This window comes from Trichechus manatus, unplaced genomic scaffold, assembly GCF_000243295.1.
Source record: "Trichechus manatus latirostris isolate Lorelei unplaced genomic scaffold, TriManLat1.0 scaffold00091, whole genome shotgun sequence".
Lineage (NCBI taxonomy): Eukaryota > Metazoa > Chordata > Mammalia > Sirenia > Trichechidae > Trichechus > Trichechus manatus.
In genome coordinates, this window is record NW_004444027.1 from 9,311,359 (window position 1) to 9,325,322 (window position 13,964).

At 38.1% G+C, this 13,964-nt stretch overlaps 1 protein-coding gene across 3 annotated transcripts in view; it reads left to right on the forward strand.

Moving 5' to 3' along the window:
- The window catches only part of MTMR9 (myotubularin related protein 9), a 135,966-nt gene that overhangs the window by 42,504 nt on the left and 79,498 nt on the right, over positions 1–13,964 (forward strand). For 2 of the 3 annotated variants that reach the window (XM_023736748.1, XM_023736749.1), the window contains 4 exons: positions 2,336–2,509; positions 5,005–5,222; positions 6,309–6,470; positions 11,412–11,562. In XM_023736748.1, the coding sequence (XP_023592516.1) occupies positions 2,336–2,509; positions 5,005–5,222; positions 6,309–6,470; positions 11,412–11,562 (705 nt within the window). The remainder of the gene's footprint in view (positions 1–2,335; positions 2,510–5,004; positions 5,223–6,308; positions 6,471–11,411; positions 11,563–13,964) is intronic. The other variant, XM_004382203.3, reaches the window with a different exon arrangement.

Sequence of the window (13,964 nt, forward strand, 5' to 3'; positions counted from 1 at the left end):
ACGTTTCTCAAAGTGAAAAAAACTGAAGAAAAAATTGAAGTCTTGAGTTGCAATATTGAAGGATTCTATGGGGAAAATATTAAACGATGCAGGAAGCATCAAAAGAAGGTGAAAGGAATACATAGACTCACTGTACCAAAAAGAACTGGTAAACATTCAGCCATTTCAGGAGGTAGCATACGATCAAGAACCGATGGTACTGAAGGAAGAAGTCCAAGCTGCACTGAAGGCATTGGTGAAAAACAAGCCTCCAGAAATCGATGGAATACCAATTGAGATTTTCCAACAAATGGATGGAGCGCTAGAGGCAGTCACTTGTCTATGTCAAGAAATTTGGAAGACAGCTACCTGGAGAGCTGACTGGAAGAGATCCATGTTTGTGCCCATTCCAAAGAAAAGTGATCCGACAGAATGCGGAATTATCAAACACTATCATTGATATCGAACACAAGTAAAATTTTGCTGAAGATAATTAAAATGGTTGCAGCAGTACATCAACAGGGAGCTGCCAGAAATTCAGCCCGGATTCAGAAGAGGACATGGAACAAGGGATATCATTACTGATGTCAGATGGATCATGGCTGAAAGCAGAGAATACCAGAAAGATGTTTACCTGTGTTTTATTGACTATGCAAAGGTATTTGACTGTGTGGATCATAACAAATTACGGATAACGTTGCAAAGACTGGGAATTCCAGAACACCTAATTGTGCTCATGAGGACAGTTAATAAGGAAAACCAAAGAAGAATTGATGCCTTTGAATTATGGTGTTGGCAAAGAATATTGAATATACCATGGACTGCGAGAAGAACGAACACATCTGTCTTGGAAAAAGTACAGCCACAATGCTCCTTATAAGCAAGGATGGAGAGGCTTCGTCTCATGTACTTTCGACATGTTATCCGGAAGGACGAGTCCCTGGAGAAGGACATCATGCTTGGTAAATTAGAGGGTCAGTGAAAAAGAGGAAGATTCTCAATGAAATGGATTGACACAATGGCTGCTTCCATGGGCTCCAGCACAACAATGATTGTGAGGATGGCACAGGACTGGGCAGTTCTTTATTCTGTTGTACATAGGGCTGCTAAGAGTCAGAGCTGACTCGACGGCACCAAACAACAACAACCTGGCCGATATGTCAGGCCTCTTGATTTATAGGAACAAATGGAAATTTACGTATACATAATTTGATTTTTTTTTAATTGTAAAAAGTTTTTTTACCATCTTCATCTCATTTTCATTTTTGATACTTGAGATAAGTTACCATTTGAGAAATAGTTTTCCATCCTTAGCATACTGAGTTAGATTTCATTTACTCCTATAACTTTTCTTAGTAGTAAGTCATTTTTGTTTTAAGAAAGACATTACCAATCTTACTATATTTCTCTCCCTTTTAAATAACAGAAAGGAACAAAGAATTTGATGTAGGTAGTAGCTGTAGTCTGTGCTGGTGAAGCATTATCTGGAGGATTACAGTCTTCCTGTGATATGCTTTAACAGGACAATTAACAAACTAAATGGTACCCAGAAAAGAGTGAATGGTGTGATGCAGACCCTAGTAATCACAGCCCTTATAAGTATATTTATTAAATTTAACTGGAGAGTAGGAGACTAATTAGAGGCAAAACTGTCTTTTCAGTATTTGATAGGGTGCCATGTAAAATAGGGAACTTGTCCTGTGTTGTCTGGAATCATGGTAAAAACCAAGAGGAAGTTAAAGAGCAGATTTTGCTCAGTATGAGGAAGTTACAGAGAGATTTTGGTCAATATGAGGAGGAACTTTCTATGAACTAGGGCTGCTCAGCAACGCAGAAAGCAGACCCTGAAGAATGGAGCTCTTTTTCTCTCGAAGTATTTAAGTACTGTCATGTGCCACGTAACGTCTGTTTTGGCAATGTCTGACTGCATATATGTCCGTGGTCCCATGAGGTTATAATAGGGTTCAGAAATCTCGATTGGAGAATGGGATGTAGTGGATGTTAACTGGACGTGGAAAATGCAGCAGCTTCCCACATGCAACACATGTATCTCATGTCTCTTGTATACAAAGCAGTTGTGCTGCCAGGCATATAATGGTGCTCCACAGTAAATTGTAGAGGGAGGTTATTTGCCTGGCAAATAATATAGAGTTCCCACAACGTCCAAATCACATTAACATCCTATTTCACAGACCCTATCTTGGATGTTAAGTGACACATGACTATGTAGGCTAGAGAAATTCCTGAGAGATGGTTTCTCTATTGTGTGAAAGTCTTTAAAATCCTCTACAATTTTTCAGTTTATCTTGTGACATTGAAATACTTGTTTAGCCCTGAAGTGTTTTGTGTTTTTCAGACCAGTGAATGGAGGCTAAGCTATATCAATAAGGAATTTGCTGTCTGCCTCTCTTACCCACCGATTGTCATAGTACCCAACTCCATTGATGATGAAGCTGTAAGAAAGGTAGCTACATTTCGACATGGAGGACGCTTCCCAGTACTAAGTTATTATCATAAAAAAAATGGAATGGTAAGTGTACAGCACTACTGTTTGAGCTACTGAAAGGCTTGGTTTGAGAACCTTTTCATTGAAGTGATTAGTCAAGTCTCTCCTGCTAGGACTTCCTTTATTTAAACTTTAAGGAATAGGTGTAGGGTGTTTTCTGTGATCAGGAAAGGGGTTTGAATTTTTTTGAACCAGGTAAGCCATGACTGACAAAGCGAAACCAGAACAGAGCTGAATTTTTACAATTTGAGTGATCCATAACAGTAACCGGAATGGGAAAAATTATGGGTCAAAGCCCTGGAATGGGAGGCTTGGAAGAGGCATAGCGAGCCCTTTCAGGAGCCTGATGTGTGAGATTGAATTATCAGCAGGACTGTGGAGAGCGACACACATTCAAAGCAGCGTGGTTGGTCACCATCTTTGAGCGGGGCACTGCTGTTTCTGACTCTGCTTTAATCTAACAGGTAAGAGATTTGGTTGCTGTGCAGTGCATACGCTGCCCTTGTTTTCTAAGAGGGAGATTAAGTTTCTGGCAGGTCTTCGACCTGTAATTTTCCCGTTCTGGTTATCGTTCTGTTTCACTGAAATTTTCAAAATTCGAATCTCTTCTGGTTTCACTTCCTTGTCCATGACTGAACTGGGAAGAACGGGTTCAAAGCCCTGGATTGAGATATGACTCTGAATTCTTTCCAAGATGCTGTTCAACCTTAGAAAAATGCAGATAGGTTTATCTTTAAGACACAGTACAGAGAGAACTAGTATTTATTTGATGCTTACAACATTCTTGAGGTAGAAAAATAAATTTCTCTATCCATAATAATGTTAACAACACTTTACATCTTAGTTATCTAGTGCTGCTATAACAAATATCATAAATGGGTGGCTTTAAAAAATTTATTTTCTTACAGTTTAGGAGGCCACAAGTTAGAATTCAGGGTGCTGGCTCTAGGGGAAGGCTTCTCTCTCTCTTGGCTCTGGAGGAAGGTCCTTGTCTCTTTGAGCTTCTTCTCCTGGACCATCTTCATGTGGGTTGGCATCTCTCTTCTCCTGTCTCTGCTTCTCTGGCTTGCTTGTCTTGTCTTTTATGTCTCAAAAGAGATTGACTGAAGACACATGCTACACTAATCCTGCCTCATTCACATAACAAAGACAGCCCATTCCCAAATGGGGTTGTAACCACAGGCATAGAGGTTTGGATTTACAGCACACATTTTTGGGGGGCACAGTTCAATCCATACCGTTTTATTTTAATTATTCTAACCAAATTTCCATGTGAACTGTGAATTGAGCAGACATTTTCAAAAGGGAGAAGCGTGACATGTCATTAGTCACAATTTAAATAAATCTGGAAGTCGAATTGAATAGGCATGTGATAGCTCTGTTATACTTTACTGTCTTTGAATGATATCTTAAAAAGGATATAGCAGAATATTTGTTTTCTAAATATTTTCTAAATTTGTTTCTCCCTTTTCATTTTCTCTTAGTCAGTAAACTCTGCTTCTGATTTTGAGACCGATAATAAATTAGTGGAGGAGTTATAGCCATCTCCCATTTTCCTTTTACCCCTGGTTATAAGTAAAAAACCTGGATATTTAAGATAAATCAATTTTTAAAAATTTGTTATGTTATCATCAGACTACCTGTCTTGCTTGCCCAGTCGTATTGTCCTTCAGTAGGATTTATTATAAAGCGTTTTAACAACTGATGTTAAATATAATGTTGCCTCCATTTAAATGGTAAGTACTGTCTGAAAGAAGTTGGTTCAGAGTAATGTTATCCTGTGGTTGACCTTTCTTGGTCATGTTAAATTTTGAGGTAGTTAAGGTAACAGTATATGTTATAGGGTCTCTTGGAATAACCCTAAACCATTCACCAGGGAAGAGATCATTGTGGTCGATGATTATATTGATTTCTTGAGAAAAGTTTCAAAAGTAAACCTTTCAAAAACATAGCTGGTGGTCTTTGGAGACAGGTGCTCAAGTCCTGGAATATTGAAAAGGATAGAAGAGGGCAACTGCAGAATAAATAATAGACAAGCAATTCTTGAAATATTGAAAATGCTTTCCAAAGCAAGAAGAATAGTGCATAGAGTTTTCTACTTCACCATTGGTGCCTTTTCTCTTTATTATACTTGCTAAAACCTGCCAACCCTAGATATTATGTAGTTGAAGTAAAGGTTTACTTGCTAATAGGCTATTATTGTCTTCATTACAGGGCCAGGTCTGTTGGGTATTCAGTTCATTGACTAAATGAATTGCAATATTTGATACTATAATTTATTATGTGAAAGTATTTTGAGATTGTAGGAAGAAAAACTGTAAAATTACAAGACCTATTTTTATTTTACAGTTATTAACTATTGTCAATACGTGGAAACATTTCTTTGTTTTAGGATCAGATCCATCTCAAAAGTGTCACAGAATTGTTTTTGAGATACTTTTAATCCAGCTAATTCATCTCTGTTTTTAGAAACTTTAAAAGCAGCTGCTGTTGCATTTTAAACTGTATTATGTTTTTAGGTAATTATGCGAAGTGGTCAGCCACTCACTGGCACAAATGGGAGACGGTGCAAGGAAGATGAGAAGCTGATAAATGCTACCCTTCGGGCAGGAAAACGGGGCTACATCATTGACACCCGATCGCTAAATGTGGCTCAGCAAGCTAGAGCCAAAGGAGGCGGCTTTGAACAAGAGGCTCATTATCCCCAGTGGAGGCGAATTCATAAGTCGATTGAGAGGTAAAAGATTCCAAAGCGAGTAATGGACTCTTACTTGAAGTTAATTAGAGTGGGTAGACCCTTGTTTTTGTTGTTGTTAGTTGCAGTGGATTCAGTCCCTGTATGCAGAGTAGAACTGCACTCCATAATATTTTCAAGGCTAGGATGTTTTAGAAGCAGGTTGCTAGGCATTACTTTGAAGACACCCCTAGGTGGGTTTAATCGCCAACTTTTCAGTTAGTAGTATGACACTTAACTATTTGTGCCACCCAGGGAGACTCCTGTTGGGCCCTTAGTGGTTCAAAAATCATAAGTGTCTAAATGAACCTACGCATTAACTCAGAGTAAAAGAATGGCTGAATATCCTCTCATTGTATTTTTTATAAGTTAAACAAAAGACTTATCTTGGCTGTAGACAGGTGAGTATTATCAAATGCCATTCTTTCTCTAAATTTGCTCTGAAATCCTATCACCACAAGGTCTGCTCCAGTGTAGATGATGGTGGTCAAACTTACTGAACAGATATGCTACATATAATTATATTTTTCTCAGTCAAAATACATTAGAGATTTAAATATATTCATCTGTTCTCACACCCTGCTTCCTCCACCTCTGTTGTCTCTTGTTTACACTTTAAATTAATGGTTTGTAAGTGCTTCTGGGTGGTGGGAGTTGGAGTTTAAAAAAAAAAAGCAAAAGCAAAATGGGATCAGAGATGGCCTTGTACATCACTAATGATCCCAGAGTGTCTCGTGTTAGATCAATGGGGAAACGATGCCAAATGTAAGTGGTGCTATGTGTATGACCTTTCACAAAGTGCAGTACTTTGGTCCTCTCTTCTAGTCAGGCAGTTCACCTATGTGAAATGAGATTAATTTCAAATGTGGTAGAGTTTATCATGACAGGCATTTTAAGCATCTTTGCAACTATTTTTAAATATTAGTTTTTCAATCCTCAGGTTACTATATAGCAAGATAAATATTTTTAACATAGTTTGAGCTACTTTTGCTGTTGGATATATTGGAGGTTGAGTTTTTGGTTTGTTTTTTCCTTTATCATTCTGTTTTCCTTTTTTTTAATTTTTTCCTCTATCTTTGTTTTTGAAAGGTATCACATTCTTCAGGAGAGCTTAATTAAACTTGTGGAAGCTTGCAATGACCAAACACATAGCATGGACCGATGGCTTAGTAAATTGGAGACCTCAAACTGGCTGACTCACATCAAAGAGATTCTGACAACTGCCTGTTTAGCAGCTCAGTGTATCGACAGGTAAAGTGCATTTCAGCGTTCCTGAATGTCACATATATTGATAACTAGACTTTGCTTTTATCCAGACATATGTTTGCATATTATGTTAAGGGCCTATTCTATATCTTATGTTCAGATCATTTTATAAATTACAGGCATACCTCAGAGATATTGCAGATTTGGTTCCAGACTGCCGCAATAAAGCGAATATCGCAATAAAATGAGTCACGTGAATTTTTTGGTTTCCAGTGCATATAAAAGTTATGTTTATACTATAGTCTTGTTAAGTGTGCAATAGCATTATGTCTAAAAAAACAATGTACATGTCTTAATTAAAAAATATTTTATTTCTAAAAACTGCTAGCCATCATCTGAGCCTTCAGTGAGTCATAATCTTTTTGCTAGTGAGGGGCCTTGCCTCAGTGTTGATGACTGCTGACTGATCAGGGTGGTGGTTGCTGAAGGTTGGGGTGGCTGTGGCAATTCTTACAATAAGACAACAATATAGTTTGCCGCATCAATTGACTCTTCCTTTTATGCAAGATTTCTCTGTAGCATGCGATGCTGGTTGATAGCATTTTACCCACAGTAAAATTTCTTTCAAAATTGGAGTCAGACTTCTCAAACCCTGCCGCTGCTTTATCAACTAAGTTTATGTAATATTCTAAATCCTTTGTTGTCATTTCATCAATGTTCATAGCATCTTCACCACGAGTAGACTCCATCTCAAGAAACCATTTTCTTTGCTCATCCATAAGAAGCAATGCCTCAGGCATTAAGTTTTATCATGAGATTGCAGCAATTCAGTCACATCTTCAGGCTCCACTTCTAATTCCAGTTCTCTTGCTGTTTCCACCACAGTTATTTCTTCCACTGAAGTCTTGATCCCCTCAAAGTCATCCATGAGTGTTGGAATCAACTTCTTCCAAACTCCTGTTCATGTTGATATTTTGACCTCCTCCCATGAATCATGAATGTTCTTAATGGCATCTAGAATGGTGAATAGTTTCTGGAAGGTTTTCAATTTACTTTGCCTAGATCCATCAGAGGAATCGCTATCTATGGCAGCTATTGCCTTATGAAATGTATTTGTTAAATAATAAGACTTGAAAGTCAAAATTACTCCTTGATCCATGGACTGTAGAATCGATGTTGTGTTAGCAGGCATGAAAACAACATTAATTTCCTTGTACGTCTCCATCAGAGCGCTTGGGTGACCAAGTGCAGTGTCAATGAGCGTAATATTTTGAAAGAAATCTTTTTTTCTAAATAGTAGGTCTTAAACAGTGGGCTTAAGATATTCAGTAAACCATGTTGTAAACAGATGTACTGTCATCCAGGCTTTGTTGTTCCATTTATAGAGCACAGGCAGAGTAGATTTAGCATAATTCTTAAGGGCCCTAGGATTTTCGGAATGGTAGATGAGCGTTGGCTTCAACTTAAAGTTACCAGCTGCGTTAGCCCCTAGCAAGAGAGTCAGCCAGTCCTTTGAAGCTTTGAAGCCCGGCATTGACTTCTCCTCTAGCTATGAAAGCCCTGGATGGCGTCTTCTTCCAATATAAGGGTGTTTTGTCTTACATTGAAAATTTGTTGTTTAGCGTAGCCACCTTCATCTTAACTAGATCTTCTGGATAACTTGTTGCAGCTTCTATATGAGCACTTGCTGCTTCACGTTACGCTTTTAAATTATGGAGACGGCATCTTTCCTTAAACCTCATGAACCAACCTCTGCTAGCTTCAGACTTTTCTTCTGCATCTTCCTCATCTCTTGCTGCCTTCATAGAATTGAGGAGAGTTAGGGCCTTGCTCTGGATTAGGCTTTGGCTTAAGGGAATGTTGTGGCTAGTTTGATCTTCTTTCCAGACCACTAAAACTTTCTCCATATCAACAATAAGGCTGTTTCATTTTCTTATCATTTGTGTGTTCACTGGAGTAGCACTTTTAATTTCCTTCAAGAACTTTTCTTTCGCATTCACAATCTGGCTATCTGGCACTGGAGGCCTCGCTTTCGGCCTGTCTCAGCTTTCGACATGCCTTCTTCATTAAGATTAATCATTTCTAGCTTTTGATTTCAAGTGAGAGACATGTGATTCGTTCTTTCACTTGAACACTTAGAGGCCATTGTAGGGTTATTAATTGGCCTAATTTCAGTATTGCCTGTCTCAGGGAGTAGGGAGCTCCGAGGAAAGGGAAAGAGATGGGGCAACAGCTGGTCCGTGGAGCAGTCAGAACATATGCAACATTTATTGATTAAGTTCACTGTCTTAAATGGGCACAGTTCGTGGTGCCCCAAAACAATTAACATCAAAGATCACTGATGACAGATCACCATAGCAGATATAATAATAATGAAAAAGTTTGAAATATCGCGAGAATTACCAAAATGTGACACAGAGACAGTAAGTTAGCACATGCTGTTGGAAAATGGCACCGATAGACTTGCTTGATGCAGGGTTGTCACAAACCTTAAATTTGTAAAAAACACAGTATCTGTCAAGTGCAATGAAGGGAAGCACGATAAAATGTGGTATGCCTGTACTATATATAAGATAGTTAATACCATTGAGTTACAGATGGGGTATGTACATAAATTGTGGCATTTAATAGATAATGTTTGTTGAATGAATTCCAACCATGTATATATACACATTTTCTATGACAAATTTTTTAAATACTAAAGGACCTGTTTTTCCTATAAAATCCTTAAATTGTGAATGTATCAATTTTCCTTTTCCTAAACTGTAGAAAGGAATGAAAGTTTTCTTCTTGTCTCAGAGGACCAAGTTTGCCTCCTTACTTTCGAAATATAAATGAAAGGAAAAAATGTAATCTTGTTACACAGTAAAATGATTTTTTCTGATCTTTCAAATATCTTATTACAAACTACTGTGCAATTATATCTGGATCTCAAGTTGAGAAAACATAATGCTAGTGATGTGAAGTATATGAAGTGATTTTAGTGTATTCACTCAGTTAAAGGTTGCTAATCCTTGAGACTTGAGGCAGAAGACTTGAACAGAGGCAGAAGGATTGGTATAAATTGTTGCAGAAGCTTAGAATGCCCTTTTTAAGAAGGGGATTCCCACTGAAACAATAGGTAGGTATAAGTATTGCCACCACATAGTTGGGTGACAATTTTCTTCGAGAGTTTAATTTGTTTTATTGATGCTTCCAAATTAGGAAAATATAAATGTAATTTTTCATGGTTAGAGAGAAATTGTTAATAGAGTGGGTTGCTTAACATCATGTGGTAAGTTAGTGACAGAGCCAAGAACAGGTTTGGTGTCAGGATTCCCAGGCATTCAGTGTTCTTTGTTTTAGGATGAAGCTCGCGTAGCTAATAAAATATAGGAATTAAAGACCAAGGTTCTGTGGCAGGGAAGTTAGTGATACAGAATGGGGAGATGTTAACATTAAGGGTTTCATGTCTTTTTAACCTAAGTTTACCAGATTTCCTCTTACATGATCAATACAGAGGCTTCTGTTTTCTTATGGAAAGTGAATTGTAATAGATGTTTATCACAATTTTAATATTGTTTAAATGTTCAGCCATAATAACCAGGTGATACAGATCAAGGCTACCCTAGGTACAGAACAGTATTTATTATCTTCACCTTTGTTTGGTTTCGGTTGATGATCTGAAACAAATAGGGATTTCAAAACTCTTGTGAGGGTTGGGGGTTTTGTTTTGCCATTTTTGGGTTCCCTTTTCTGGTATGTGTTAGCTTATTATTTGTACCTCCATTAAAATCTGTCCTTATAGCTAAGTACTCAAAATGTAAAAGTAGGCCTTAAATTAATTGAATTAAATTCAGAATATCCCACAGGTAATTAAGAGATATGTATCCAGTATATATCAGAAGCCTTAAAATATTCGCTCGTACCTTTTAGCCTAGTAATTAGATTTTTATCCTAAGAACCACAGGTGAGCTTCAGAGAGTCTGTCATTTTCAAATAAAAAAGACCTGACTAATTCAGAAGACAACAAGCTATGTACATCATCTATGGTGTAACAAAAATTGGCAGTAACCTAAATGTTTAACTATAAGATTAAGTATATTATAGTTCATCACTTAATAGAATATTGTATTACCATTAAAACAATACTTCTAAAGATGACATAGAAACATGGGAAAATGTTTATAAAAAAGTAGAAATAATAAGCAATTACCTTTTATTATAACCATGTAAGTGTATATGTACATGGGAAAAGAATTGATGGTAGTATACGATCGTGAAACTGTTATGTAGAGATGCGGAACTTATTTTTCTTTTTTCCAAAATTTTCTTCAATATTGTTTCAATAAAAGGGAGAGAAGATGTAGCTAATTAGTTTTTGGTATTTCCTCTCATTCTCTTTAGAATAATGGGGTACCAGAAATCTCATAGTTATTGTGAGATAGTGGGTATCATTGCTACTTTCTAGATTGACAGTTTTATGTTTGTGTTTTTTCATGTTTTTCAAAGTGTGGTTCAGGACTTGTTTCCCAGATTCATTACAGTTTCTGAAGGTGTCCTTGAAATCAGCTGATGGTGGAAAGGTAGAATCAAGGTCAGAGAGATACAGAAAAATAATTTTAAGTGTATGTTTCTAGGTTTGATGAGAAAAGACTTTAATCAACTATTAATGCAGAAAAGGTAGAGCACCCGGAATGATAAAGTCTGTTTTTTGGTTTTATAAAGGGAGAGAAAATTCAGCTAAAATGTTGTATAAGAATTGTTATAGCTTGAAGGGGTTCTTGCCATGTGAAATGTGAGGCTTGTTATAGTTGTATCTACCCCCCAACTCCTCCCCCCCGAGAGAATCTCTCTATCATATGCCTTATTTATACTGTAAACCCTACTGGACAGAGCAGACTGCCTAAGACCCTGAAAACATTGTACTTAGTAAATGCTTATTATTAACAGAGTTCATTGACCATGTAGGGAGTATCACATTTGTACTCTGGATTTTCCTATCAGGGAAGCAGCATCAGTATTGATTCATGGAACAGAAGGAACTGATTCCACACTTCAAGTTACTTCCCTGGCCCAGATTATCTTGGAACCAAGAAGCAGGACCATCCATGGTTTTGAGGCCCTGATAGAAAGAGAGTGGCTACAGGTGAGAAAGGTATTTAGTTCTCAGAGGAACTGCTAATAATTGATGTTAACATCCTGCTTATGGTAGCTGGCATAATGTGTGAAATTTTGATTGATTAAAAATTTTCAATTTTGTGTTTAATTTCTTGGAGGACAGTTAATCTGTCTTCCTCTCAATAAATATTTGTCATCTGTGCCACCTCTCACTTTCTGTACCACTCTTTGCCTGTATTACTCATTTGGCACTTCATTCACTTAATGAACTCTTATGAGCTGCACTCTGTTACAAAAAGGGGAAATACAAACAAACATAAAATATACTTATTTTCCAGAAGCTTAGTCTTGATAGAGATAGAAGACATAAACAAATGGGGTGGGGGGGGGGGGTTGAGGGAGTTGTAATTGTTTAAGTGTAAGGTGTGCACTTTAGCACCTTCTGCCTTTTGCTCAAGTTGCCCCATCCTATCCTTTTCCCCAAACAGATAAAATCCTTCTCCTCCTAGTTATCTAGTGCTGCTATAACAGAAATACCACAAGTGGGTAGCTTTAACAAACAGAATTTTATTTTCTCATAGTTGAAGAGGCTAGAAGCCTGAATTCAGGGTACTGACTCTAGGGGAAGGCTTTTCTCTCTGTGTCGGCTTGGAGGAAGGTCCTTGTCTCTCTGAGCTTCCGCTCCTGGGTGATGTTCACGTGGCTTGGCATCTCTCTTCCCCCATCTCTGCTTCTTTTGCTGCTTGTTTAGTCCCTTTTATATTTCAAAAGAGACTGATTCAAGATACAGCCTAATCTTACCTTATTAACATAACAAACATAGCCTAATCCTGCCTCATCAATAGCAGTTACAACCTATGCACAAATAGGATTATAACCACAGACAGAGGTTAGGATTTACAACTCGTAACAAAATGGAAGATAATTACATCAGATCACAAAGTGGAGGACAACTACACAATACTTAGGAATCATGACCTAGTCAAGTTGACACATATTTTTGGGCGACACAATTCAGTCTCCCTCTGGCCCCCAAAAATTCATGTCCTTGCCACATGTAAAACACATTCACCCCATTATATCATCCTCAAAGTCTTAAATTGACTCCAAGTCCAAAATCTCATCTTCTCAATTATCTAAATCAAATATGGGTGAGACTTTCAAATATGGGTAAAACTTTAGGCTTATTTCATCCTGGGACAAAATTCCTCTTCATCTGTGAACCTTTGAAATCTAGAATACAAGTTAACTGTTTCCAAAGTACAATGGTGGAACAGGCACAAGGTAGACATTTCCATTACAGATGGAGAAACTGGAGGGAAAGAAGGGATAACGGGCACCAAGCAAGTACAAAACCCAGCAAAACAAATTACATTATCTCTCAAGGCTTGAAAATAATCCTCTCTTTGAGACCATTTAGGCAATGGCCGTACCCTCCAGGCTCTGGGTGTTGACCATGCCCTCTGGATTCTAGGTGGACATCCCTCAGCCCTGGGCTTCAGCTCCACCTTCTAGGCCCACTGGTACAGTAACTTTGCTCCCTTGGCTTTGGGTGGCTCCATTCTCCCTCTCCATCTGAGTGACAGCCCCACTCCCTCAGCCCATGGCAAGCTCCATTCTTCTACCCCTTGGGCATGGTAGCCCCACCCCCTCAGCTTTGGACTGTGGCTCCATTGCCTTGGCACATCTTAACATCAACCCCATACTCTGGAACTGAGTTGGCAAAGATCTGACTCTGAAACCTAGGAGGCTGTGGCCTCACCCTTTGAGATCCAGGAGACCATGTCCCCATCCCTTGAAACTGAGAAGGCCCAGCTTCCCATGCTCCTTCCAACAGTTCTGCTGATATCTGAGCTGCTCCAAGGGTGGTCCTTTTCTTTTTTTGGAGGACAACAAATGTAGCTCCTTTGGCCTGTTTCCTGCCTGTAGAATTCCAAGAGGCAGATGGTGTTCTTTCCTTTTGTTCTTTCTCTGTCCTCTTCAGTCTAAGCTGATAGGTTTTCTGCTGTGGTAGTTGGTTAGATCTATCAGTCAAAGGCTTAATATATTTAACAAAAGATTGTGTAGCCACGTCCTTGGTGAGCATCCTAGGACATGTGACCTCAGTTTGTACAACAGGATTTTCTATATCTTTTAAGTTCTATTTTCATTTTGCACAGTTTATTTTTAAGTCTATCTCTTTCCTCTCGCATTTTAGTATAAGCAGCAAGGAGAAACCACACGGTCCCTTTAAGATCTAGCTTAGAAGTCTCATCAGCCAGATATTCAGGTTCATCACTTACAAGTTCTACCTTCCACCGAACTTTTTTATTTTTTATTGTACTTCAGGTGAATGCTTAAAGAACAAATAGTTTCTCATGAAACCGTAGTACACATATTGTTTTATGACATTGGTTAACAACCCCACAACATGTCAACCCTCTAACTTCTCAAACTTTT